Raw genomic sequence first — 26,998 nt, 5'->3', positions numbered from 1 at the left:
CTTTCTGTAACCCTAATTCCTGAGGTAGAATAGGTGGTGCTGGCCATGCCTTCCTCAAGAAGGTTCTTCATCATGGATCACACTTTGAGGATCAAATGACATTACCCATATGAAGCAGGTGGCATAGATTAAGAAGCTCAAAAAAGAAAGCTACCTGCTATGATTAATGTTTTTACTGGTTTTCAATGCACAGAATTTTCTCATTTCTTCCATAGATACCTTCACTACCTAATCATTACTAAACCACACAGGAGACATAGAGGATTCCCTTTCCATGATAGCTTACTGGTCTTCATGGCTACTTGCATTTGTGGGTAATTCTCTGAAAAAGATGCTTACTTATCTAAAGAGGTGACAAAGAAAAAAGGGGGGATGGTAAAATAACTAAACAAGAGACAAGCCACCACAGAGGTATAGGGAAAACCAAAGAAAGCATTTTTAACCTGAGTTTTTCCTTTTAAATAGGCAACTGGAAGGACTAGTGTAGGGTAAGTCAGTTAATTAGGCTTTTTGCGCATGAGCATCTGTGAGGATCACCTGCAGTCCTGGCCATGTTAACACAGAAGGACTTAGGAGTGTGGGCTCGGGGCCCGTGCACCTGACTGTGCCTCCCTGAGCTTGGGTGTACACACCTCAATCTAGAGGTCAGGGATATAAGGGCAGCGTCACTCGGAGACAGAGGATGGCTATGGGAGGAGAGTGACTACAGAAGAGAATGCCAGCAAGAACCCAGAGTAAGCTCAAAGATTTGTGGGACCGGAGGGCTTGGCTGCTGCCTGCCTCATGGCCCCCCAGCCTCCCTGCCTTGCCCCCCTGCAGGATTGCCACAAGAACTAGATAATAGTTTTCCTCCAGAAAATGATCACATTTAGCATGAGTTCAACAGCTGGGAAGAATTCAAGGTTACCACCTCCCGGTAAATGGAACACTGCTTTTCTGTCCCAGCTCTACACAGTGTAGCGAACATCTCTGAAAATTCTTCAGCAAAATGGGGGCATTTCTAAGCATCTCAAAATGTGATATGGAACAATCTGCAGCCTGCTCCGCATGGTGTATACACCCATGAAACCTCCACTGTCGCCTGCCCTAGATAAAGTCACTGTTGGCATACACTGACCAAGGCAACAGTGACCCCTTATGACATCAGAAAAAGAACTCAAACCACCTCAACACTGCTGATGCTGGTCCCCAGTCCTCTTGAATACTGGGTAACACAATAAACCTTTCACTGCCCTTACCAGTCACTGACAAGCTGGCAGTTAGTGATGAATCAGACCTTAATAAGCTTCAGAAGGACTGTAAGAATCAAGAGTATAAGAATGTAACAGTTTAAAAGAAAAAAAGTTGATAGTGTGTTTTAGACACAAGGGTAAAGATAAAAAATGTCCTCCTTCCTCTAAAACCGGATTTTTCCTTTCCAGGGTACACATTATACCACCTGATCCATACACTTTGTTCAAAAATTCCAAACCTCACATCATCCCAGGGTTTCTTGGGCTCTCCTGCTCCTAAGGTCCCAAGCTGTAAGAGAAAGGCAGGTAAGGGCTTCTACTGAGAAAGCTTAGGAAGTATTTGAAACAAGGCTGGAAAAGGTTGCCTAGAAACCAGCTGATCTTAAACTTCAGCTGCCTTGGCAACAATAAGCTCTTTCTACTGTACCTGTAAGGTTTGTCCCAGTGATCAAGCCCTATAAGTGAATTTGCTGATTCATGCTGGAGACCCTGATGTGATTAATAATTCCACCTCCCCAGAAAATATACTAACTTTATAAAAATAATACTTCCTGATGTTACAGAATTGGAAAGTCAGAGTGTCTACATTTAGAGGTACAAACTTAAGAATATGTTAGATAAAGTCTATATGAACGCAACTTTAAAATGGTTCTCCCAATATTTAGAACTGTGAAACACCAACAGATAATTTGATGTTCAGGTCTCCTATTTAATATGAACCTCAGCATCTCTTTCCTTTAAAGCAGATTTACCTGCTCAGAGAAAGTAAATCTGAGCTGTTGCTGCCATGGAACCTGAGCATAGGAGTAAGCGGTCAAGAAACAATCTAGCTGAAAAAAAGGGACTGGGGTTTGGGAACAATGTAAGTGAAAGGCAGAAGGTCAGCAGGATGAATCAAGAAACACATGGCCAACCCGCAAAACAGAAGTGACTGAAAATCGCTCTCTCTAACCCCTGGCACCTTCATTCTTTCTCATTGATCACATTTCCAAATCCCTATTTCCCATTAAATAATGAGCAAGAAAAGTCACACTGGGGGTCCCCCTTTGAATACAATAGTGCCACATCAATCAGGAAGAATCTCATTGATACAACATAGCTGATGTCATATTTAAAAATATATGATGGCATTTAAGTTCTAATATAGCAATAACCAAGTTGCATGATTACATGAAAAAAGCAAATTATAGAATAGTGCGAACAGTGGTAATACAGTAAAACATTTATAAGGGTGCATGGGAAAGGGTTACAAAGTTACATCTATATGCTATTTTTTAATGCACAGTTCATCACACACTGTAAGGGCACACATTAAAATGTTAACAATGGCTACCCCTAGGTGGAGAAATTACAGGTGGTCTTTGTTCTCACTATTATACTTTACTATTTACCCACATTTTCTAACCTTGGCGTATATTCTTAATGAAAGTCAGGGGACGTGAATTAGACAAATGTTAAGTGGACCACCCAACAAACAGTCCTAAAATGAGAAGTCTTATTCCCATGATGATATCACAACTTTTAAGTATCTTTTGGGAAAACTTTCCCCAGCTTCACTGAGCCCAGGAATGTTCAACCAATGCACGTGTGATAAAATTTCATTGAGACACCTACCCAATTCTAGACTGGCAGTTTTCAATAATCAGTAGCACCACACATCAGTTTTCAATCACCTCATTCTTTTTCCCCTGATGCCACTGTCTGCTGATGGTTGTAAGAATGCAGGAGAGGGCCCTCCCTGGTGGCGCAGCAGGTTAATGCAACATTAAGAATTGAAAGCCACTTCTGCATGAGTTCAATCCTCACCTGTCCTGGAGGTGACCCACAAGGAGTGGCAGACCTCTCCTGACCCACCTGCTGCTCCCCTCAGCAGTGTACTTCATTGATCTTCCTGTTCTGCTCCCCATTCTGTCTCTGATGAATCCGCTCACCGCCCCTGCACCTCTGGCCTGTACCCCAGTTCGTTGTGCATAAATAAATAAATCTTTAAAAAAAAAAAGAATGCAGGAGGGGTCACCACCTACCCAGACACCTGTGAGGCCTACAAGCCTATCTGATAAAGGAGCAACAATTGCTCCTTAAGGGTGACCAACAGGTTACACTGCACTTGTCATGGTTGAGAGGACTGCTCCCACCAGCTGGCAGGTGCTCTTGGGATAAAGAAACCAAGATCACCCACTGGGACAGGGGAAGAGGGGTGGTAAATGGCAAGGTGCTTCCTAACAGGATTTTACTGTATCAAACAACACACCAATACTAATGCTGAGAATCACAAGAAAAACAATTCACTAATTTCAAGAGACAGAAACAATGCTCGGAGTTGAGCTTCTGAAAAGGTGGGGCTCACATCACTAGTGTATACAAACAAGTTTTAGGTGGCACAGGTCTTGCTGATAAGTAATTTCATAGCAGAAACTAAACCAATTTCAATTCTCTTTCAAAATTTCATATTCTGTTAAGTAGAAAGTCTCAATTCAATAACAGTGCATCTTTATCATCTCCTGAACACTTGGCTAATCTCCCTTTTAAATAAAGAATAAGCAAGTCCCAGTGTCAGAACATTCCATGAGCAATAATCTCTAGCAAGAAAATATTTTATTTGTTGAGAAACAGGAAAGTCTTCCTGGTTATGAAAAAGAAATTCTAGAATTAAATAAATGCCTGCTCCCACATGGTACCTGTGTGTAAACAATTTTCCTTTCTTTGTACCTCAGTTTCCTTGGCTGTAAAGTGGGTATGGTCATATTACTTAAATGAACTTATCTACACATAGTCCTCTGAATTTGGAACATTGGGTTTTTGGCTTTATGTCCTGGAAAATTTCTGTGATACTAATTGTCTATTTATCATGATAACAAAAGTTACTTTCTTGAATAAATTAATTTTGGTAAAAAGAAAAAAAAAAAGATGAATCTATATAACGAAAAGCACAAGGAAGGGCTGTGGCCAACTCACCAGGGATACGCCAAACCACAGAAAAATGAATGGCTTTCTCTATTCCCTAACATCCTAGATTTTCTCTGATAGAAGGACATATCACCAAGACTCCTCTGTATCTGCACTCCTGGCAAAATGAGGGCATTGAACAGGTGCAAACTCTACTCAGGCACTTCCTTTCTTATGAACTCTTTCCAGCCAGGTTTCCAACCACCAGCACTAACAGCGGAGGAGAACTGAGTGTTCTCACCACCCACATACCCCAGTGAGCAGTATCTGGGGGCAGGAGCCAACTGACCTTCAGGGCCTTGAAGATGACCCCAGGGTGGCGGGGAGATCGGGTAGTGTTGTTCTCGAGCTGCTGCTCCAAAGCTCGCCGAAGCCCAGAGAAGTCTGTGGGAGGATTGTAAGTTCTTGTTCCCTTGTAGTGAATGGAACTGAAGGCTTCAGGGAAGCGGCCCAGCTTCCGGAACCGATCCTGAATGAGCTTCTCTGGCACCTCTGAGGGGTGATCTGCATGAGCAGAAACCAGCATATGAACAGTCACTTATGTTTCATTATAAAGGTTAATATATACTATGACTCCATCTCTAAACCCCCAGAACTACTAGAATTCCAGAAGGGAGTGCAGACAGGGTTCCTTTGTGGTTAAGTGAAATCAGCTGGTAGTGATTTTATGGGTATGTTCAGGATGTGAAAATTCCTCATGTTATACGCTTTTTATGTCATGTACACTTTTTTTTAATATTTCAAGGGAAAGTGTATTTATTTTAATCTGCCCGTTGTAAAAAAATCTAAACATGTCAAAGGATAAAAGAATGTATGTTCTCTGCTCCCTCATACTCATCAAGGTAACTGCAGTTCAATGTTTACCCTTTCGGACTTATTTTTAACCTTTTCCTACCTGCATTTAGTTACTTAGGAACATATATATAACTTGTTTTTATCACATTAATAACATAGTGTACTTGTCATGATACTCTGAGAAGTTCCTTATTCTTTCTAATAGCTCCAATGTCTTCCAGCACATGGCATATAAAACTAGTCACCCACCTGTGAATACTTAAAATAAGTAGCTTGAAAGTAACTTGGGCGGGGCTGAGGAGTCAAATCAGGGAGGGGGCCCAATGGCCTAGGGTAAAGAACTATGGGTGCATAACAGTAGGGGTGAAACCTATTCCCCTAAATCACATACAGTGTTATAACCCAATGTCATCTCAATAAAAAAACAATCATAAAAAAAAACTGCTCTGAAAATTCTGTCTTATGCTGTGACTGTAGCCAACTGCCCCCATATGAGGGGATTAGCTTGCCCCCAGCTCACCAACATTTCTCCAGATATTTGGGCAGTGGAGTACAAAAGGAGTCAATAAAAATTTAGAGTTAGAAGTTGGAATGACTTTTCATTTTAATTTCGTTTCATTTAATATTTTGACAAAAACAAATCACTCCACTTAATATTAGTTCAAGTTCATTTGCCTATGACTTCCCACCTAGAAATCCTCTATCCAGAAAAGGAACGGGATTAAACAGGAAATCTTTGAGGCAGAGGAAAATCTACTTATGAATTTGCCCATAATTCTGGCATCTTATTTCCTATCCTGCATAAACTCACTGCCTTTTCTCCATCTCCAAGTTTCAAGGAGCAGCAACAGTAATCCAGAAACACCTCTGGACTAGGGAGTTAGAAGACCTTGTTTTAAATTTCAATTTTTGTACTAAGATAGAATCTCTATGGTGATATAAGTTCTGAGTTCAGTTTCTTCATCTGTAAAATGGGGCAGCTGAATAACAAAGACTATACAGAAAGTTAACTTTCTTTTTTAACTCACCTAGTAGAGTGCATGCAAAAAATAATAATAATAATAACTTTTTATTTTTTTTAGGATTTATTTACTGGGTCCGCCCTGGTGGCGCCCACGGGTTAAAGTGCAGCAATGCGAAGATGGCTGCAGCTGCTTCAGTGCAAGTTCGATCCCCACCCCAGAGGTGACCCACATGGCGCAGCAGACCTCTCCTATCTCGCCCACTGCTCCCCTCAACAGTGTACTTAGTCAATCTGTCTGTTCTGCTCCCGTCTCTGACTATGGTGAATCCTCTCACCACCCCTCCCCCTGAACCTCTGGCCAGTTCTGTATGCATAAAGAAATAAATCTTTTAAAAATGTATTATTTATTTTTTCATACAGAGCAGGGGTACATGCCAAAGGTGTGGGGGTGAGAGGATTCACCAGAGACAGAGTGGGGAACAGATAGGCAGATACTGAAATACACTGCTGAGGGGAGCAGTGGGTGGGTCAGGAGAGATCTGCAGTGCCCTTTGGGTCACCTCCCTGGCCAGGGATCGAACTCATGCTGTAGTGGCTGCAATAGGTTCTTGGTGCTTTTGAGTAGTGTTTTAACCCACTGCGCCACCGAGGGCCCCCCCAAAAAAATTACTTTTGATAAGGTGAGCTATTCAAGAATGGGAACTGTGGTTTCTTTTCCCAGCTCGGTTGCCCAGTGCTCAGCACATGACACTGTGCATTTAATAAACTGCTGAAGGAGTGAACGGATATATTATATGATTATTTTAGTGGCCAAAACACTACTGTCTCTACCTGCACCCCAATTACTGCTGCTGCATCATCCTCTCACTCAGGTGATTTTGTTTCCCATTTCTCTAGGAAAATAGAAAGAATAAGACAACTTGCACACAGAGCACAACACCACTGTCTACCTATTTTCCACAAGAAGTCCAAAAATTGTTCTCTATTATTACAGATGCACTGTCCACATTCCTAAGGCTAAGCTTCACCTTGGGGATCACTCCAACTATTCCTGCCCTCTCTATCTGACATGTGCACAGTACCCTGTCTAATGACTCATTCCCATCACTACACAAATATCTGCAATATCTCACAACTAAAATTTAAAAGAGTAAATTCCTTGAAACCCCCTATCAGTCTACGACTATCATTGTATCTGTTTCCCTTTATAAAGCTGAATATATTCACTACCTTAATATTCCCTTAATCCCCACTTTCAAGCCCACCATCCCTGGGAAACAGGGGTTATCTAGAGTATCAAAAACCTGATGGCCAAAGCCAGTCAGAAATTCTTGATCTTCATCCTGACCACAGCAGCTTTTTACATGACTAATCAGAAGTTTTTCTGGGCCACCAAGTTGTTCTGCAGCTGAACAGCTGCTTGCGTTAGCCCAGAAAGACCAATGTGTGGTACAGTACCCCATGTACTCACCAGAGCCCAGTAGTTGAGTATGCACAGTCTCATGGAAAATGATAACAGCGGGGCCCAGGGTGGACAAGGGAACATCCAGGCCACAGCGAGCAGTAGTAGCCTTGAGCTCCTTGGTGAAGTGCTTTAGATAAGCTTCTGAGGCATCCCCAAGGAACTTGAAGAGGTCATTATGCAGCCGGTCTGCATGAGTTCGATAGATGACGAGGTCTGAGATGGCCAGAACCTTCAGCAGCAGCCGTGTTCTCTGGCTTAAATTCACTGTAGCCCCCAAGAGCCCTTCGGTGTCTATCACAGCAACTTTGTGGACAGGGTCGTATGCTGCCCACACTCCCACAGTACAGGACTCCTGGGCAGGGGAGGTTTTGAAGACCTCACGACCATAAAAGAAAGTGTGGTTGAGGGTATGAGACTTTCCATCACCAGTATTCCCAAAAATGGAAACCACTTTCAGATGCTGATCAGGTTTGCAGTCCAATTTCCTAATAAATTCCTCTTCATTTGTCACCTTAAAAAAGTTAAATACAGAAACTGTAAAACAACTGGAAACACCTGCAAGAACAATAAATGTGTCCAGGGTCAAGATCCTTAATTGACTCACCAAGGGAATGATATGTCAAGGTAGCTAGGAAAAGAAGCCCCAGGATAGTAGTATCCTTCACCAACCTTTATCCCTAGCAAGCAGCCAACAAGACTTCTAAAGCCTCAGTCAGTTTAAGAACTTGGTGGTCACAAAAGAGCTAAAACTATAAAACTCTTAGAAGGTGACACAGAAGCAATCTTTGTGACCTTGGGTTAGGTTAGTGATTTCTTAGATGTGAAACCAAAACAATACAACCATAACCAAAAAATAGATAAAGTGGACTTGGATCAAAATTAAAAACTTTTCATCTTCAAAGGCTACTATCAAGACAGTGAAAAGACAACCCAAAGAATGGAAGAAAATATATGCAAACCACATATAAAGGACTTATGTATGTATATTAACAACTCTTAGAACAAAACAGAGGGGGAAAGCCTGATTAAAATTTAAACAAAAAATCTGACAGACATTCCCAAAGAAGATACACAAATGGCCACTAAGCACATGAAAAGATGCTCGACAGCACAGTCAGTAAGAACTAATCAAAACCACAATGACTATCACTTCCTAGGGTGATAGGGTGGCTATCATAAAAAAAAGGTCATAGTAAGTATTGTTAAGAACATAGAGAAATTGTAACACTTAGCCACTACTGGACGGAAAGTAAAATGGAACAGTCACTCAGAAAAGTGGGGTAGTTTCTCATAAAGTTACCATGTTTGTCTCAGTAATTCCACTGAGGTATATATCCAAGATAACTGAAAACATAGTCACACAAAATTTCAACATGCATGTTCACAAAAACATTGTTCATAATAGATGAGAGGTAGAAACAACTCAGAGGTCTATCAGCTGATTAATGGATAACCAGAATGTGATCTATCCATACAATGGAATACAATTCAACCTTAAAAAGGAATGAGGTAGTGATACCATCACAACACTATGCTAAAAGAAAGAAGCCAGACATGCCACATATTCACTGATTCCACTTACATGAGATGTCCACACAGGCAAATTCATGGCAACAACAGCACGTTAGTGGTTTTGAGAGGGCGGGAAAAGGTGGGGACAGCATGTGAGAGCTAATGGGTACGTTGTTCCAATTTAGGGTGGTGAGAACATTCTGGAATCAGATAGTGGTCCAATTGGCATAGCTTTATTAATATATAAATAACACTAAATTGTATGCTTTAAAAGGGTGAAACTGATAGTGTATGAATTCTCTATCTCAATAAAACAGTTATTTCAAAAAAACAAGAAACCTTACTGGTCAAGCTACATCTATCTTAACTCCTCTGTTTACAGGTTAAAAGGATATTGAAGTCATCATAAAAGACCAGCCAGGAAGCAAGATATCTGGGTGCCAGTGAAATCCCAGAATAGAACTCTAGAAAGGTACCCAGGACCCCCAACTCACAGCATACAGAATCTCAGGGTCAAAGTTCCTAATCCAAACAAGTAAAGCTCTACTCCAGATAAAGGAGTGATTAACCTTTACACCAAGTGCCTCCAAGCCCTAAGAGAAAAAACACCCGCCTGATCTCAAGAGTGCTGGTTTGATAAAGAGCAGTTGGAGACATGTGTACAGACCACTGAGTGTGGCACTACAATAAGTCCTCACTTCCATAACCTCATCAAGATGGTAAACCCCTCATTGTTCTATTACTAATATCACATTATTATACTAAGTCTTAATATGTTCGTATTGACACTAGTAATTTACCAAATGCCCACTGCAGGGCCAACGCCTTTCACCATGCCCATGAAAGCATGACTGTGTCTATCATATGTTTGCCTTCTCAGCATCTGAGACACAGCCTAGCACACAGGGAGAATTCAATATCTGGTAAATGAACAAATGAACACACGATACCAGTCACCTTGCTAGATAGCATAATCGCTCTGTATATCTCCCAGAGGGCTTAATACATAGCAGGATTCAATGAGCCTGGTGACAGACTCACAGATTTCCCAGAAAACTGAGAGGAACAAGGTACACAGAACAGCCATTTTTAATCAATGTCACTTAGCCAGCCTGGTTCCAAGCTGCTGCATTGACCAGCACGTGAAACAAAACAAAAACTCCACAAAACTACCATCAAGAGCTAGATACGCCCAGGGAGACCAGCTACTGGAGCCATCCACCTTCTCACACAGTCCTGGGGAAGAAGACCAGGCCTAGGACTCTTCTCACAAGGAAACCTACTCCTTCAAGAACCTGTCAGCCCATAAAACAACTGCTATCAGAACAGTTAAGGGCAGGCACCTGAAAAGGGGCGTCTGGGAGAAAAACTGAACACTCCCTATCAGATTTGGGGATATTGTTTGGCATTTGCTGTCACAGCTGTCACAGGGTATATCAAACACACACACCCACATGTATGCACCTGAGTCCAGTACAAAGAATTCTGGAAGAAGGAACTCAAAACCCCACGCTAGTTTTTCTACTCACAAGTCCTGGACAATCATTTAACATGTACATTTAACATGTTTTATGTTATGTTAACCTTTTTTTACCTCCTGAGTGGGTAACAGCTGCTAATCAAATACTAAGACAAATGAGAAAATGTACAAACAAGAATAACATATTTCATTTTTCCTTATGCCTTTCAGATTCGCTTGCTGCCAATCTGAAATACTATTCAATTCACCCTAACCCCAGTAAGCCTATCTGGTGGCAGTTTTGGTTTCCAGTCAGAAGAGGAAAAGGTAAAAAAAAGAGCAGAGAAGAAGACCCCTTTTATGAAAGGAAGAGGCCAGGAGGGTAGGAGGCCCCTACTCTACTTGCTCTGCCTACTTGCAATCAATGATCCCACTTTGCTCCATCTCTGGTGGGAAACAAGCTTCCTGACAGTGTCCTGCCAACTGACTGCCACCCAACTCTACCAAGTGTCTGAAATGTCCTCGGTCCTTATACAACAGCGGCAGCAGGAGTGACACGAAAGCCACCCTTCCCCAACTTCTGCCTGCCAACCTCCATCGAGCCCTCAACAGGTTTGGAAAGCCTGCCTGGCTTTGCACTGTGGGTCACTGGAAAAGTTATTTAATTGTCAAAGTCTCAGGGAGGCAAGACAAAAACAGATTCTATAGTCCTGGCTGTAGAATGAGATCAAGTTTGCAACGGGTATAGCACAAAGCCTGGGCACACAGGAGGCATGGCAGTATCGACTGAGCACACCAGGCTCATGAGGGGACTATATTTTTCATGAAAATCAAAGAGCTTGCAGCTTGTTTCTGTTAGTTCCTTTCCTCTCCCGTTCACGAAAACAACGCATTATTGTTGTTACTGGCTAACTCTTTAGTTAAGAGACCCTCTACTATCTATTAAGCTTTAAGAAACCAGACAGTACCGCTCCATCCTCTATCTCTCTCTTCCACAAAGCTTTTCACTTTCCAAACCAAGTTTCTAAAATACAACATAATAGTGCTCAATGATCTCCATTGTTTCCACGTAAAACACAAGGCAATTCATGGCAGTGCAAAATGTCTAGCAATCAAGCCCTAACCCAAGCAGGCAACAGAAATTGGTGACAATTTCCATCAAGAAATTCCTTCCTAGCTCTCTGAGAACCATTCCAGAAAGAATGATCATATGGATTTGGTTCTCGGGAGGCCTGGGAAGGGAAATAAAGTACCTTGACAGGAGAGAAGTTAAACAGGGCACAGTTTGGGGACTCCAGAAATTAAGCCCCAATGATATCAGAACACACTCCACAGGAAACTAGCACAGCATTGAGGTCCTTTCAGATCTAGTCTTTCAGGAGGAAAAGAATCTAACTTCTACCAACCGCAATTACAGACTCTGATAATTTTTTATAAAGGAGCTCCCTACAGTTGAGGGCAAAAATTAGTTCCAAAGTAAATGGAAAGAGCTAAAGGGAAGCTTGGTTACCCCCAACTGTAACCTAATGTTTGAACGAAATCACACCTCTGAACCAACCAAAATTATTTTTGCCTCTCCATTCAGATTCTAAAGCTAGCCTGAGTTAGCAGTTATTCTCAAGTTAAGTTCCTATTCATTGGTTTTATCTGTTAGTCTCTGGTTTACTTGGCTTTTATTCCACTTCTGGCTGAGATCAAAGAGACAGAACCCAAAGAAATCAACAAAATTCTTAACTTTACCAGAACTGAGGCAACTATTCCAAAAGTCAGCTACAACTCAACTACTCCATACTCCTCCATTTAATCAACAGACATGTATCTGGACATGTGTTTGGCACTGGCCTAATTAGGACAGCACAGAACTTGTTTTCCTCTGGAGAAGAAAAAGCAGGAGAAGGTGTGGAATGCTTCCTTCAAAACTCCAGAGTCATTTCATCTTGTTAAAAAGAATTCCAGGGGCCCTCCCTAGTGGCGCAGCGGGTTAAAGCACTGCATTGAGAAGCTAAAGCCACTTCCACATGAGTTCGATTCCCGCCTGCCCCGGAGGTGACCACATGGCGTGGCAGACCTCTCCTAACCCGCCCGCTGCTCCCCTCAGCAGTGTACTTCGTAGATCTGCCTGTTCTGCTCCCCTCTCTGTCTCTGGTGAAGCCTCTCACCGCCCCTGAGCCTCTGGCCTGTACCCAGTTCTGTATGTACAAATAAATAAATCTTTTAAAAAAAAAATTCCATGGCCTAATTTTCAGAGAAGATTTTAATTAAACTATGCCAAACAAATCACTCTATTTTAAAAGACCAGATGATAAGGCACTTCCATTCCAATAGGAAATTCCTACTGCCAGAAAGTTCTATTAAACTTGTTTTCCCAACTCAGCAAATTCAGGAAATTTCATTTCATTCTATACTAAAAGGAGTGTATATCTCTGTGTTTCCCCATGTGTGTTGACAGTTTCATATAAAAACACAAGTGTTTCTCAAGCAAATGTTTTCTTAAGACCACTGAAGTCACGAGACTGACTTCACAAACACATTGAGCACATTTGGTAAGGGCAAAGATCACTTTCTTCCACTCCAGTGTCCCCAAAGAGTTCCATTACTTGAGAGGTCAGGAATTCTCCTCCAGTGTCTTTTAACTACCAGCAGCGCTTCTGACAGATGGCCTCACAGATACTGCCTGAGCTCCTCTCCCACTCTAGCAGAGAAGAGAATGTTTCCATGTAGAGATGAGCCACAAAATGAATTCTTTAGAGTCATTTTTAGTTCTCTGATCCATTTCTTTGGCCTCACCCAGCTCACCCTCTTTAGCTTTCCATTTATATCTGAATAAAAAGCTTTCTGAAGCAAAGCTGAATTTTAAGGACAACTGGAGACACCGTCTTCCTCAAAACCCACATAAATTCTAAAGGATTCTTCCAAGGAGCTTCCAGATGGGAGCTGGAGCAGCTCTGAAGGGTGGCATGGCATACTGGTATTTGGCAGGCCTCACCACTGGCAGGGCTCTGACATTTAGCAATAAAGGCCCCAGGCCAGACAGAAGACAACAGAGCTAGGGTTCAGTCACCTCTACCTGGATCACGTCATGGGCACAATCATTGGCACACTACATTTTATTCAACAAGCATCAGGTGACTTACCTACTACGTGCCAATATATATTATACAAAATGTCCATCAATACATGTACACATGTACAAACTGTGGTATGGTTATGTAAAGACACGTTACCAGCAACGAGAAGGAAGGAATGGAGATGGCAGAACATGTATGCCTCTCAAAAACATTGTGATAAGAAGCCAATGTATAGCAGAACTAGGTGACTCTATTGATATGAAACTCTAGGAAAGTCAAAACTACACTGATAGAGACCAGATTGGTAACTGCTGAGTAGTGACTCTCTAGAAGTACACAGGAACCTTTTTGGGCAATGGAACTGTTCTATATTTTGAATATGGCTGTGGTTACATAAATGCACATGTATTAGTCAAAATTCATAGATCTGTACACTTAAAATGTTTTTGCAACCTTATGTATAAGCTGTACCACAGTAGAGTTGATTTTTTTAAATATTTTTTTGTCAAGTGATGAAAAGTGGGGTGAAGAAAAATCCAGAAAGAGAACTAGGGCTACAAGATTTAAGAGTTTAAGAGTTGTTTTAAATATAGTGGTCATAGAGGCTGCACTTGAGAGCCAAGCCTTCTTCTTTCCAAGTGTAGGAAACTCAACTATCTGTGGTAATGAAAGGAAGAGAAATGTCATGAATCCAAAACAGCACATAAACCTATAATAATTTATATTTAGTTGTGGAAAAAAGAACTCTTTTTCCCCAGCAGTGGCAGATTTAACTTCTTAATTCATTAAAAGGGGAAGTGGTAGGGAAGAAAGGAGGAGAGAGGAAGGAGGAGACCAGAGAGAGAAGGGAAGAGAGAAGAGAGGATGAAAGAAAGGAAGCAGAATGACTCCCTGCCAGATAATCCAGGTCTAAATAACAGTTGACTAAGTCATGAAAAAAAATAATGCACCCTGTGATCATCTGACTGCAAATTAAAGCCATGGCCAGCAGGACCAGAGAAGGGTACACAAAAGAATTACGGGAGCCTCAAACATCCTCGACTCATAGAAAAGCACACAAAAAAGCTGAGCTTTGCTGAGAATGACAACATCTGCCATCCCTTCCTCGGCTGACCTCTGAATTTTCATTTTAAAACATTTTTCAGAATCTAATCAAATTGATAAGGCATACAATTAACACTCAATAAATGGTACAGACTGCTGCTGAATGATACTTGTAAAGTGAACTATGCTCTTTGAAAGAAAACATTATGACTATGGAAATCAGTTTAGCCATGGAGATGACAGTCACCAAGCAGAAAGGATTGGGCCTGCTAGTACATGGACTCAGGATTATGCTGTCTCCTAACTTGAACCTGGGGTGTCAGTGACTAGAGCCAGAACTAGGCTCTGCTAGTTCTTTTTCAGCATTCTAACATCTAGAATTAAAAGTCATGGGAAAGACCGCAATGATCCAGTTTTAAGTAAAAGCAAGTCAGAAAGGAAAAAAATTTTTCAGGAGCTTACAGAAAGCAGAATCATCATCCAGTGAAGTCAAGCCAGGGGTCAGGTGCCTACATATTGCTGATAAACATAGTTCTCTGCCCAAGAACACCAGTCACCACCAAGCTAATCACACAAACTGGTCAAACAGAGCCTTTAATTGCTGGCCAAAAGCCACTGAAATCGGTGCAAAATGAACAAAACATCCTCCGAGGAAGCAACCACCCTTTCCTGCCTTCAAAAGTACCTGTCTCCCTTCCCACAGGTCTTTTCAATCCTTGCCTGAAACTTTCTATGCCTTTTGTTTTCTTTCCCTTCTTCATTGTCCAACCCATTAGTTTTCCCCATGACTGATCAAATGTGCTCAATACATTTAGCAATTATAATCTCAGATAGAAATGATCTCATAGAAGCTCCTTCCAAAGCAGCTTCCAGAAAAGTCAAGTCAGACATCAGAAGTTCCTTTGTGCTACACTATCTCTGGGATAAAGTCAAGTGTTGTACAGCCAGGAGATGCATTTACATGGAAAGCAAGGCCTCCCTGGTGGCACAAGGGGCTAAGTGTCAACACTATCAAGCTATCTCCAACCTGAGTTCAATCCCATGCCAGGGAGCTGACTCACATGGCACAGCAGACCTCTCCTGTCTTGCCCACTGCTCCCCTCCGCAGTATATTTCAGTGGATCCTCCTGTTCAGCTCCCCACTCTGTCTCTGGTGAATCTTCTCACCCCCCTGCACCCCTGCACTTCAGGCCTACACCCCAGTTCTTGTATGCATAAATAAATAAAAAATATTTAAAACTAAATAAAACACACAAGGTCAATTTAGTGAGAAATCTACCTGTTTCATTACCTCTGGGTCAAAAAGTCCAATGTTTGCCCAATTCCAGAAAAAAATGTACCTCCACAAACTGGAGGCAACTTGAAATAGTTAAAGATAGGTTCCCTGAAAAGCTGACTCATGGTGGTTTTGATGACATAAGGGTCAAATTTGTAACAGCCCTCTACTAAACTAAATAGCCTCCCAGGTTAAATGCCAGCTGCCTGCTATAACTGAATGAGCCCAAAGCTGAGAAGCTCAGAAGACTAGGAAGGCACATAACTGAAGGCACATAATACAGTGGCTTTCATTTTTCTGCTTATCTGAGTCATCCTCAACCCTGCATTTATCAGTAATTCCACACAAAACCCAGCCTGCCTCCACCCTGCCCCACACTCCCCCCACCCCACCCCACACACACATACAACTACCACAAAAGGGGCTTTTACTTGGGTTTCTTTTAGTAAAGGGCATCAGTGCGGGGAGGGAATCTCTGCTACTCACCCAATTATTGCATATTATTTTGACAGACAGCTCTTAAGCAGATCCATGAGGGGGTTTGTTATATTTTTTATATGACACTTTAGAATCAACAATAAATTTATTCATGACTAGAAATTGCCAAAGAGCTAACCAGTCACAGGACAAAATTAGCCCCCATGTTATAACCATCTGGCCATTTGAAGAGAAAAACTGGGAAATTCCACAATGTAGAAGATTCTGATTACCCTGGCTCATGACCTATTGACTAGAATGAAGTACTGAGGGGTTTCCACAAGCATGTCTGAAACAGGACCCAGAAAGCATCAATTCTAGTGAGTACCGTGGACCATGAAGCTGGAGACAGGGCCAACGGGGACCAGTAAGTTGTTGAATCTAAGACGGAAGGAACACAGAAATGGGGCAGACCAGCACAGAGTGTTTGTGGTCAAGGATTCCCATACAGTACAAAAACACCCTCTGCAATTTTCCATTTCTGAATCCCACTAGAATAATGTCTCTTTTAGCCAATTTGGAGAGGGAAAAAAAAAAACCAAGTCCCAGTGTTTTGAGTCATACTATTCTGGGACTGTAAACAAACAAAGCAGCCAAGCAACATGATGGGTCTTAAAGGAACGGTCTCAGTGAGGTGAAATAACCTCAGTGAAGGCAGAACAGGGATGATCCCCTAGGCATCCCACTGCAGAGGGCATAAAGACTGCCCATTTCTGAATCAAGGAGGGCCCACCTCAGTGGACAGTTTCAAAGCTTTTCATCTGGCCACCCGTGGGTCACTGGGCTGCTCATTACCCTAACATTTGCTGGAGGGTTGACTTCACCTCTGAAGCTTTGACTTGAAAAGTTCCCTGGCTCACCTACCATCCCTCCCAGGGGTCAGTCAGAAAGGTGAAACTTTCTTACAAGTTTGCTACTGCATTCTCTTGGACAGGGCAGTCACAGAAAGGAGACAGACTAGGTGGTGGGGGTGACAGAAAAACTTATATGGGGTTTAAATATGTATATGAAGAAAAATGTCTTAATTTCTTCACTTTTTCTCCCTGACAGGTAAATATTCTGGTAAGACTAGAAGATGTCTGTCTGAACATCTCACAATATCCAATAGATCAGAAATACTATTCTCTTCCTCTGTTGAGAATGCTAAGTTGTTAGAACTTTATTCTCCTAACCTTTGAGTTATTTGCAAAGAGTAGATCTCTAACTTCAAGAGATAACAGATCACTTGTTAGTGGAGATCATTTCATTAAGTACTTTGCTCTTCCACGTACAGTTCCACTGAGGCCTAAAAAATCAATGGATACACTGCAGAAAATCTAACACATTCAGTAGAGACATTACAAAATATGCCAAAAGAAAATAACTGATTTCAGGTAGATTAGTTCTGAGAAGCAAACAGAACCAAAGAGAGGAAAAACTGACATAAATGCTTTGTCCCTGATATATTTTCCACTTCACTGGAACCCACCTCCTATAAGAGAAAACTTCATCTGTTAGAGCAGTTTGCCAATCTCAGCACTACTGACTTTTTGTATCACGTCATTCTTCCTGTTGGGGACTGCCCTATGCTTGTGAAGCTATTTAGCAGCACTCGGGCCACTTAGCCAGTAGCATATCCCTCCCACTCCCACTTCTAACAATATTTGGAGGTCTCCAAATATTGCCAACTAGCCCCTGCAGGAACAAAATCACTCCTGGCTGAGCACCACTATGTTGGAGAATACCAAGTGATACCAATTTAACCCTCTTCATTGTAGAAACTGACTTCTAGTTTTATCTATTTGAGTCAGTAAAATCTGGGGTATTAAACTGCTGTTACCTGCACAAAGCAAATGCCAAGAAGTCACCACTGAATTCTCTCATTCCTCACCCCTGCACCCAACATACCAATATATTAGTACTCTTGTTTTACATCTAGACGTCATCCCAAATTCATAATATTTTTCCATCCTTCCATGTTAATAACAAACCTAAGTCACCTCTCACCTCATCTTCTCTAAGAGCCTACTAAGTAAGTCCCCCTTTTCTCCCTCTTGCCCACCCCACCCCTCCAATCACCACAATCTTGTCTTCACACTAAAAAGCCATCTCTTGGGCCTTCCTGATGGTACAGGGGTTAAAGATACAACACTATCAAGCTATTGCCAGCCACTGCAACACGAGTTCGATCGCTGCCCAGGGAGGTGACCCACATGGTATGGCAGATCTCTCTTGTCTCGCTCACTGCTCCCCTCAGCAGTGTATTTCAGTCAGTCCATCCGTTCTACTCCCCATGCTGTCTCTGGTGAATCCTCACCCCAAAACCTCTGGCCTATGCTTATACCCCAGTTCTTGCATGCATAAAAGTAAACCTTTAAAATAATAGTATTAAATTTTTCAAAAAAACAAAGTTTAAATGGCTTGGTCAGAGACAGCAAGACAGTCATTCACTTATGTAATTTGATCTTGGCAAGGTACTTCACTATCCTCATATATAATGCAGCCCCTCAAAATTCTGATGTTAAAATTAACTCTAAGGTGATGCAGCCTATGAAGTGATTAGATCTTGAGGGCAGAGTCCTAATGACTAGAAATATTGCCCTTATAAAAAGAGTCCCCCCAAAAAGAAACCAACATGATTCTTCTGCCATGTGAGGACACAGCAAAAAGATAGCTATGTATGAACCAGGCCCTTATCAGACACGTAATCTGCCAGAGCCATGATCTGGAAGTTCACAGGTTCCAGAACTGTTAAGAAATAACAGTTTGTAAGTCACCCAATCTCTAATATTCTGTTACAACAGCCCAAACAAAAACACACAACTTATTTCATAGGATGTGGCAGGCTGAATTAAAAAGAAAAAATCCACATTCTAGTGCTCAGAACCTGTGAATATGTCACTTCGTGTGGCAAAGATGTGACTGAATTAAGGTCCCTGAGGTAGGGAAACTATATGCATTATCCATGTGGGTCCAATGTAATCCTAAGAGTCATTGTAAGGGGAAATAAGAGCATAAAAGCCAAAGAAAGCAACATGACAACAGGAGCAGAAAGACAGAAAGAGGGATTGGAAGATGTTATACTGCTGGCTTTAAATAAATAGTATAATGGCACCAAAAAATGCAGGAAGTCTCTTGAAACTAGAAAAAAAATGAAAACAGGTTTTTCCCTAGAGTCTTCAAGAGAAATATAACCCTACCCACTCATTTTAGGTATTCCAATCTCCAAATTGAAAAAGAAATTTGTGTTGTTTTAAAACCATTAAGTATAACTTGTTACAGCAGCAATAAGAAGCTAATATATATGGTTATCATCAGCATTAAATGAGCTCATATTGTAAAATAAGAATATTCCTAATACTAAGAACTCTTTAAATTTTAGCTATTAGAACCCAGAGGAGACTCACAGAAGTACTTCAGAAGCTAAGAAAATGACAGTCAGAAATCTGGTAATACCGATCTAAACTTAAAATCTCCTTTCACTTGACAAAGAGATTCCATTTCTAAACAGATTCACAGGTTTTCAACACCTTCTCATTTTCCTTGTTTGCAGTAACTCTATTAATGTAACATATCCACTAATAGACTAAAAATATAGAAAAACCATTCAACAAAGTATTGGGCAGGTTTTAAATAATGAAGTACATCTAAATATGTTGATAAGAAGTTCTACAAGATGTATACTTAAATGAAAAGTCAAGAACAGAAGAGCAAGTGTACTGGGTTCCACCTCTACTAGAAAATAAAGATATATACAAAAACACATAATTTAAAAAAAAAAAAAAAACTAGAAAGGCAAGTAGTTAAATGTTAATGGAGACTGTCGTAAGAAAAGAGACCAAAGGTATGAAGTACAAAGGAAATGCTGGCCATTGCAAATGCTATATCATTTCTGTATGACAGCTACTTTACAAAAACTCAAGTAGAACTGTGACTCACCAACCATTCAACAAGTATTTATGCCCTTAAAAATGATATAAGATGCACATAAGACCCTGATTCATTAGTCCCAACCCAAAAATTGCAATTATTAAACAGTTATCCTGGGAAGTGGTCAATGTTTATAAAGAGAGGAAAAACAGACAACTTTACAAACAACTCATGAAAAGAAAATAGATCTTGGTTGGATTTGCCCTCTTTATTACTTATATCTTCCTAATTCTATACTAAGGAAGAAAAACATCCTCTCCTCAAAATTTTGTTTAGTATCAACACAATATTGATGAGGGTTACTGCTTCTTCTCAAATCTTCCTCTCCTTTTATGAAACTGACAGCGATCCAAAGTATGACTTTCCAAAGACTGACATTAAAGGAAATTGTTGGCAGAGCCAGTAAGAAGCATCCAAAACCAAGTGTTCCATTTATAAAATGTTTAGTCCACACTGCCACTGAATTACAGCATAATCCATAATGAAGACATTATTTCTAACAAGGGAGGCAGAATGGGATCTGGGTCACTCTTCCTCGTGGTCAATAAAGAAAGGTCCATGCTGGTAAAGTATTTCGCTGACAATGGGAGAGCACTGAAATCATGTAATTCATTTCCATAAGCTTAGCTAAGCAGGTAAAAGAGATGAAAGGCATTTAGTGGGTAGCTGGAAGTCTTTCAAACAGTAACTTACACAGATACTCCTCCAATCTGGAATCTGAGGAGCCATCCCTGCTAAAAGTACTGAATCACAAAAGTCCACGAAGCCCACAAAACAACAGACTGGTAGTGGACACTATGGAGATTCCCGTGACAGGTCCTTTCCATAAGTGATCTCTTTGAATCTGCTCAACTACTATAAAGGGCAAGTGAAATGAGGCACTTTATTAAATGATGTGTATTAAAGTGTTGACATCAAGATGTGAACTCAAGCAAACTTCAGTGGAAAATGCAGACATTATACTCCTTCATTAGAGAGTAAAAACATATACTACTCCTTCCCCAACAGTCCCTAACTGTCACACACTACCCTCTTCCCAGAATGCCTTCACTGGCTTTTACTGATCAGAAGCCTGCCCATGAAAATAAAAAGTGATCTGGAAAGATATGATAATAATCAAAAGCTTCTTTTTAAGGACTTACCTCTGTAAATGTAGATAGCAGTTTTTGACCTCATGCCCAGCACTCCCAAAGGACCCACTGTCAGTGTTTTTCTCCACATGCAGCCTCTCATCACTCACATTTATTTCACACCTTGCCAAAGTTCAGAAACTGCTCTAAACCAGTTTTTCCAAATAATAACCCTAATAAGAAGAGCCACCATAACAGAGCATTTATTATGCAACAGGCTCTACAAATACTATATTATTTCACCCTCACAATTCAATGAAGTAGACAGTCCCCAATTTATAGATGAGCAAACTAAGGCTCAGGGAAGTATCAACAGTTCATCCCACGAGCACATAGCCTGTACGTAACTAAATCTGACTCCATGCAACCTAAGCTCTTAGCGGTCTTGAAAAAGGATGATGTGAGCTTCTCCTGGACTTCCCTTTTAAAAGCTACATCCCAAGAACAGGTCTTCTCCACAAGCACATGAATCCCACACTAGCCAAGTGCTTACCTGAATTTCTTCATTTTCATCTACTAGGAGGAAACTCACAACCTTCTCAGTCATCTTCTTTCTCTTGGTCTCCTCATCCATCTCCTCGTCTTCCAGTAACTCCTGGGCCTTCATGACATGATACACAGTAACAGGGTGTCTCCTCTTGTTACCCCCAGAATGAGTCCGCTTCTGGCACTCCGGGCACAAGTTGATTTTACAGGTCTGGCACCTCACTGCTGCCCTCTGCCTAACCCCTGGTGAGTGCCCATTGGGGCCTTTGCAGGAGTCACAATACGGAATGTGGCCAGGTTTGAGTCTTATCCGCTCATGGTTTCTCAGCCGCTCCTGCCTATGGAGCTCCTCCTCGCAGCGGAGACACTGCAGACTGCAACACTCGTCACACTCAAAGACGGCTTCATCAGTCCCACTGCAAGCGTAACTTTCCTGGCACATCAGCCCTGGGTTCAGGCTCTTCTCTGCTGGGGAAGTCTGGGCACTCATAGTCAGATGAGTAAGGAGATCACCTACCAAATAACGGTCACTGAACTTTGCCCAAGACTGAAGACAAAGGCTTTTAGTCTGAAGACTACACAGAACTTCCAGGAGGTGCTGAAGACCTTATTTAGAAACAAAAACCTCAGTGTCCTGTTAGAGTTCACACACTCACTGATGTTTGTGTTTCTAGTGTTCTACCTCCAAGACACCTCGATTAGCAGCAATGTTGATCTGGTTTAATAGTTTCACCCTCCGTAAAGTGCAGGCAAATAATGTGGTCAAAATTTACTTGAACGGGTGTTTTATGGCTATCTGAGGTCTGATAGATTTATTGAGGTGGGGCTCATTGGTTGGGACTCAGTGAGGTTTGGTAAGAGTGGTCAGGAACTTTTCAATATAATCCAGTCTCAACTGAATATTTCAGGGAAAACCTAGAATAAGGAAGGAAAAGGATTTCACTCACCTAAAAACAGAAGTGCACCTTTAAAAAAATAACAATATTGTGATTAAATATGAGACCAAAACTCCTGAGACAAATGTCATTCTTAAATGCAAAACTTAACACTAGCTCATTCTAATACTAGAAATTTCTTCTCAAAAATCATATCTACATTTGAAAACAAACACCACCTCTAGGCCCAAAGCATTTAAGACACTTCACTTCTTTAGTCTCCAGATTGAAATTTTCTGTTCATTCAGTTATTAAACTCAGAATCAAAATCACTGAGCAAATAGTTCTTGGAGAAGCAAGAAAAATCTAAAGAAAAAATAATAATAGCAATAGCCTCTCAAAGTCCTGAGCCACTCTTTTTACCCTTGGAACTGGCTTGTTTCAACTCTAGACAGATGCCTATTAAATAAACTTGGAAACAAGAATCACCATTATATGTTTAAAAAACAATCACTACACTTCTTTTTGTGCCTTCTGTAACTGCTAAATAAAAAGGAGCAACAGGAGAATTCCACCACTATGGCCCACCCCGGAGCCAGGCCTGCGGTGAGTTAAAACAAATCATTCTTCTCACTGCCACTCAAACACTAACTTAAAAATAATTTCAAAAGAAAACGGACAACTGACGCAGGAAAGGGGGCTTTTTTCCACTTCTACAATATATTCCTAACTCACCTTAACCTTGGACCCCCTCCCCAACGCACTAAAAAAATGTAATGCCCTCCTTTCAATACTTACCCTCTACAGCAATCAGTCTTATTTATTTCTGGATAAACAAGGAAGGCAAAGGAAAAGGGAGTGACTAGGAGACCTTATTTACACCCTAACCTCAGACGTACTCAACCAGCCCTCAAAACGGAAACAAAAATCAAATTTTGTCACTACTGAGAAAAATACAAAATCCACCCTCGAACACACCTCACCACCCACCAGGCCAAACAATCTGCCCACTTGGGCCGCCCCCCTCCAGCCAGAGATTCCTCACCCTCCCTCCCTCCCGGGCAACACCACCACCTCCGAGGGACAGAAGCATGCCTAAGAACAAAGAAGGTCCCCCCAAATCCCCCCCAAGCTGGTAAAGGCCGGAGACGAATCCATTGTTTATATCACCCCACCCCCACCGCAGCCTCACCAGCCCCCCCTTCCTCCCGGGGGCAGTCTGAGCTCCGGGACTATCGTTCGCCAGGCGCAGGGCCGTGCCCTCCCCTACCCGCCCGCGGCGGCCCGGGGACCCCACCAAGTGGCAGCTGGGCCGCCGCGAAGCCGCGTCGTGGAACAGTCGGGGAACCGCTGGAGGAGAGGGGCTGTTCCTCAGGGCACCGGTGGATCCATCCTCATCTCCATCTCCGTCCCCCCTCCTCCGTAGCCCCGCCGGCTTCCTCCTTTCCTGTTGTCAGTTGGGATCAGCTGATCAGAGTGAACTTCTCCCAGCTCGGACTAACAGGAAGGCATGAGGGGTGCAGCCCAGAGAGGGAAGAACCGAGTGGGTGGAGCCCGACGCCGGCGAGGGTGGAGAAGGGGGCGCACAGCTTTGTGGGAAATGTAGTTCCCTAGAGAGGCTTCCTCCTCCACATTCTGGAAAATGACGGTCTTGAATGACTACAACTCCCAGTAAAGAAGAGGATGTTGTTGAGAGGAGGCAGGAGGCAGTGGTCACCAGCCATCCAGCATTTCGGGACTTGAAGTTTTTGTTTTGAGTGTGTGTGTGTGTGTGTGTGTGTGTGTGTGTGTGTGTGTGTGTCTGTCTGTCTGTCTGTCTGTCTGTGTCTGTGTGTGTGTGTGACATTTCTTTGCATAGTTTCAGAGCTTCTGAGTTTTAGATCACCTTTCAGTTAGAGAGGATATATTTTTCAGACAGCTCTTAGACTTAGTGTAGGCTATTAGTTTACACTGATATCTGACTTTGTTTGTTTAGTGCTTTCACTTTTGTTGCTTGCTTCTTGAAATGACGCTGAAGGAAAACCTGATGTAATGAAAACAGCACTGATCTCAGATGCTAGAGACTGGGTCCTTGTTCTAGAAAGCAACTTGGATATACCATTTGCCACCCCATGAAGTGGAGAAAAAAACATGCTATGTAATCTCTGAGTTCCCTGACAATTCTAACATCCTATCTTGATAAAAACCCAAAAGACAAAACTAAAGTGACTTGTCAAGTTCATACAGCAAATTATACCATGGAAGAACTATAGTCCTGGAGATCCGATTTCCCCCATTGAAAATAAGATACTTGTTTACCATGTGGTTCATGGTAATTAGGCTGTTTATTAAACCGAATCCACGTAGTAGTGAAGGAATCTTGTCAAAGGACAGAAAAAACTATAAAAGATGTTTTAGGAAAGGGACCCCCAGTGCTTTAGTCGCGAGGACAGCAAGGTCAGCTGCAGGGTAGTCAGTTGTGTGATCTTGAAGTCTGAAACAGCTATGCGGATAAAGACTATTTTTTCACACCCCATTGTAGACCAAGGAGTTTAATACAGATTTAAAACTGGGTAGTTAGCCTTTGCATCTCTACAGCACATTCTTTAAAAAGAGAAGGGTTAGGGGCCCTTCCTGGTGGCCCAGTGGGTTAGGAAGCAGCACTGCAAACTAGCCACAGATTTAATCCCCCATTAGAGGGATTAAATCCTCTAATGCCGTGCATAGGTAGCACCAACACATCTTTAGATAGGGACAGGTTAGAACTGAAGCACCCTATCAAAAACAATCACATTTTTAATGTCAATGACTCACTATAACCATCTATATAAGCTAAATTGAAATTTGTCTATTAGAACAGTTCTTACCAAGTAAAATCATTACAGGGCAGGAAGAGGGGCATCCCAGAACCCCCAAACCTGCTTGCTTGCTCTAAAAAGATTCTGCCATCTGCCACAAGACAAAACATACTCTAGGACATTAAGACCTGCAATGAAAAGGAATTTTAATACAACTAGTGTGCAATACAGAAAAGACAAAGAATATAGTTTCCAAATCAAACACCCAAAGTTACCCATCCCCTCGCAAGTAAATGTCCAGCTAAACAGGGTTGGCCCAAAGCAAGGCCATAAAGTCTGCCACAAGTCTAAAGTACCTTCTAATGGGGGCCCACAGAAAAGGGTCAGAAACAACCAGACAAGTATGGGGAACCAAAAGCAAAGTAAAACCTGCTATCGTTAACCTCTCCATGGTTCTCTCACTCACGTCTGTTTCAAACAGTTCAAAAAGCAAGTGTTCTTTCTTTATAGTCTGACACGTGCTCCTCCTTTAGGTCTCCTTCTGACTCCTCATCCTGCTACCTTCTTCCTCAGTCTCCTCTCCAGTATCTTCAACCCCATGCAGAGCTCCACCCTCCCTTGGGTGGGGCAGGGAACCTGGAACCTCCCCTTTGTCCTGGGGACCACCCTGTTACAAAATCTTTAGGAATCCTTCCTTAGATTCAGTCCTCACCTTGATTATCTTATAAACCTTGCTGAACTATCAATGAACCTTTATTCCAGTTACTATTACATTATAGATAATGTTATATTGCTGAAAATTACATTTTCGAGACTGGGCAAACAGCCAACTAAATTTGGTTAGACTAAATGCACAACATGGCTGAGAATTTTTTTTTTATGACACAGCACAGAAGATGATATTGAGTGGTCTGTAGAACTCCAAAGTTTTGGTTTTGTTTTTGTTTTTTAATTATTTATTTATTCATATGGAACTGGGTACAGGCCAGAGATGCAGAGGGTGAGAGGATTCACCAGGGACAGAGCAGGGAGCAGAACAGGCAGATCGAGGAAGTACACTGCTGAGGGGAGCAGCCAGCGGGTCAGGAGAGGTCTGCCTCGCCATGTGGATCTCCGCAGGCAGGGATAGAACTCATGCTAAAGTGGCTTTAGCTTCTCAATTCAGTGCTTTATCCCTCTACGCCACCAGGGAGGGCCCGAACTCCAAAGTTTTAAAGGGTAGTTAGTTGGAAGGGAAAGAAAGGAGAGGTTTTAGATGGGAAATTAAGATAACAGATCCTGAGCTAGATTCTTGAGCATCATTAAATGTCATAAAATTTCGTTTGAGAATTTTGTTCCCAAAGCTATACTATAATATTTGCAACTTAAAAAATTGTTTCACAGCCCAAATGCCCAAAAATGGAAGACTGGATTAAAAAGATGTGGTACACATACACAATGGAATATTACTCAGTAACCAAAAAAAAGAAACACATGTCTTTTGCAGCAACACGGATGAAACTGGAGAAGATCATGCTTCGTGAAATAAGCCAGAAAGAAAAGGAAAAATACCAGATGGTTTCTCTCATAGCAGGAATATAACA

General features: G+C 41.8%; 1 protein-coding gene across 1 annotated transcript in view; it reads right to left on the bottom strand.

Moving 5' to 3' along the window:
- The window catches only part of ZFYVE1 (zinc finger, FYVE domain containing 1), a 37,135-nt gene extending 12,973 nt beyond the window's left edge, over positions 1-24,162 (bottom strand). The window contains exons 1-4 of the mRNA XM_004681720.2: positions 23,936-24,162; positions 21,771-22,678; positions 7,409-7,913; positions 4,468-4,682 (exon numbers count right to left, since the gene is read on the bottom strand). Of these exons, the coding sequence (XP_004681777.1) occupies positions 4,468-4,682; positions 7,409-7,913; positions 21,771-22,253 (1,203 nt within the window). The 5' untranslated portion in view covers positions 22,254-22,678; positions 23,936-24,162. The remainder of the gene's footprint in view (positions 1-4,467; positions 4,683-7,408; positions 7,914-21,770; positions 22,679-23,935) is intronic.
- Between the last annotated feature and the right edge of the window lie 2,836 nt (positions 24,163-26,998).

The sequence above is a fragment of the Condylura cristata genome, unplaced genomic scaffold, assembly GCF_000260355.1.
Source record: "Condylura cristata isolate star-nosed mole 26May11 unplaced genomic scaffold, ConCri1.0 scaffold00013, whole genome shotgun sequence".
NCBI classification, from domain to species: Eukaryota; Metazoa; Chordata; class Mammalia; order Eulipotyphla; family Talpidae; genus Condylura; species Condylura cristata.
This window is presented reverse-complemented; position numbering and strand designations above follow the sequence as displayed.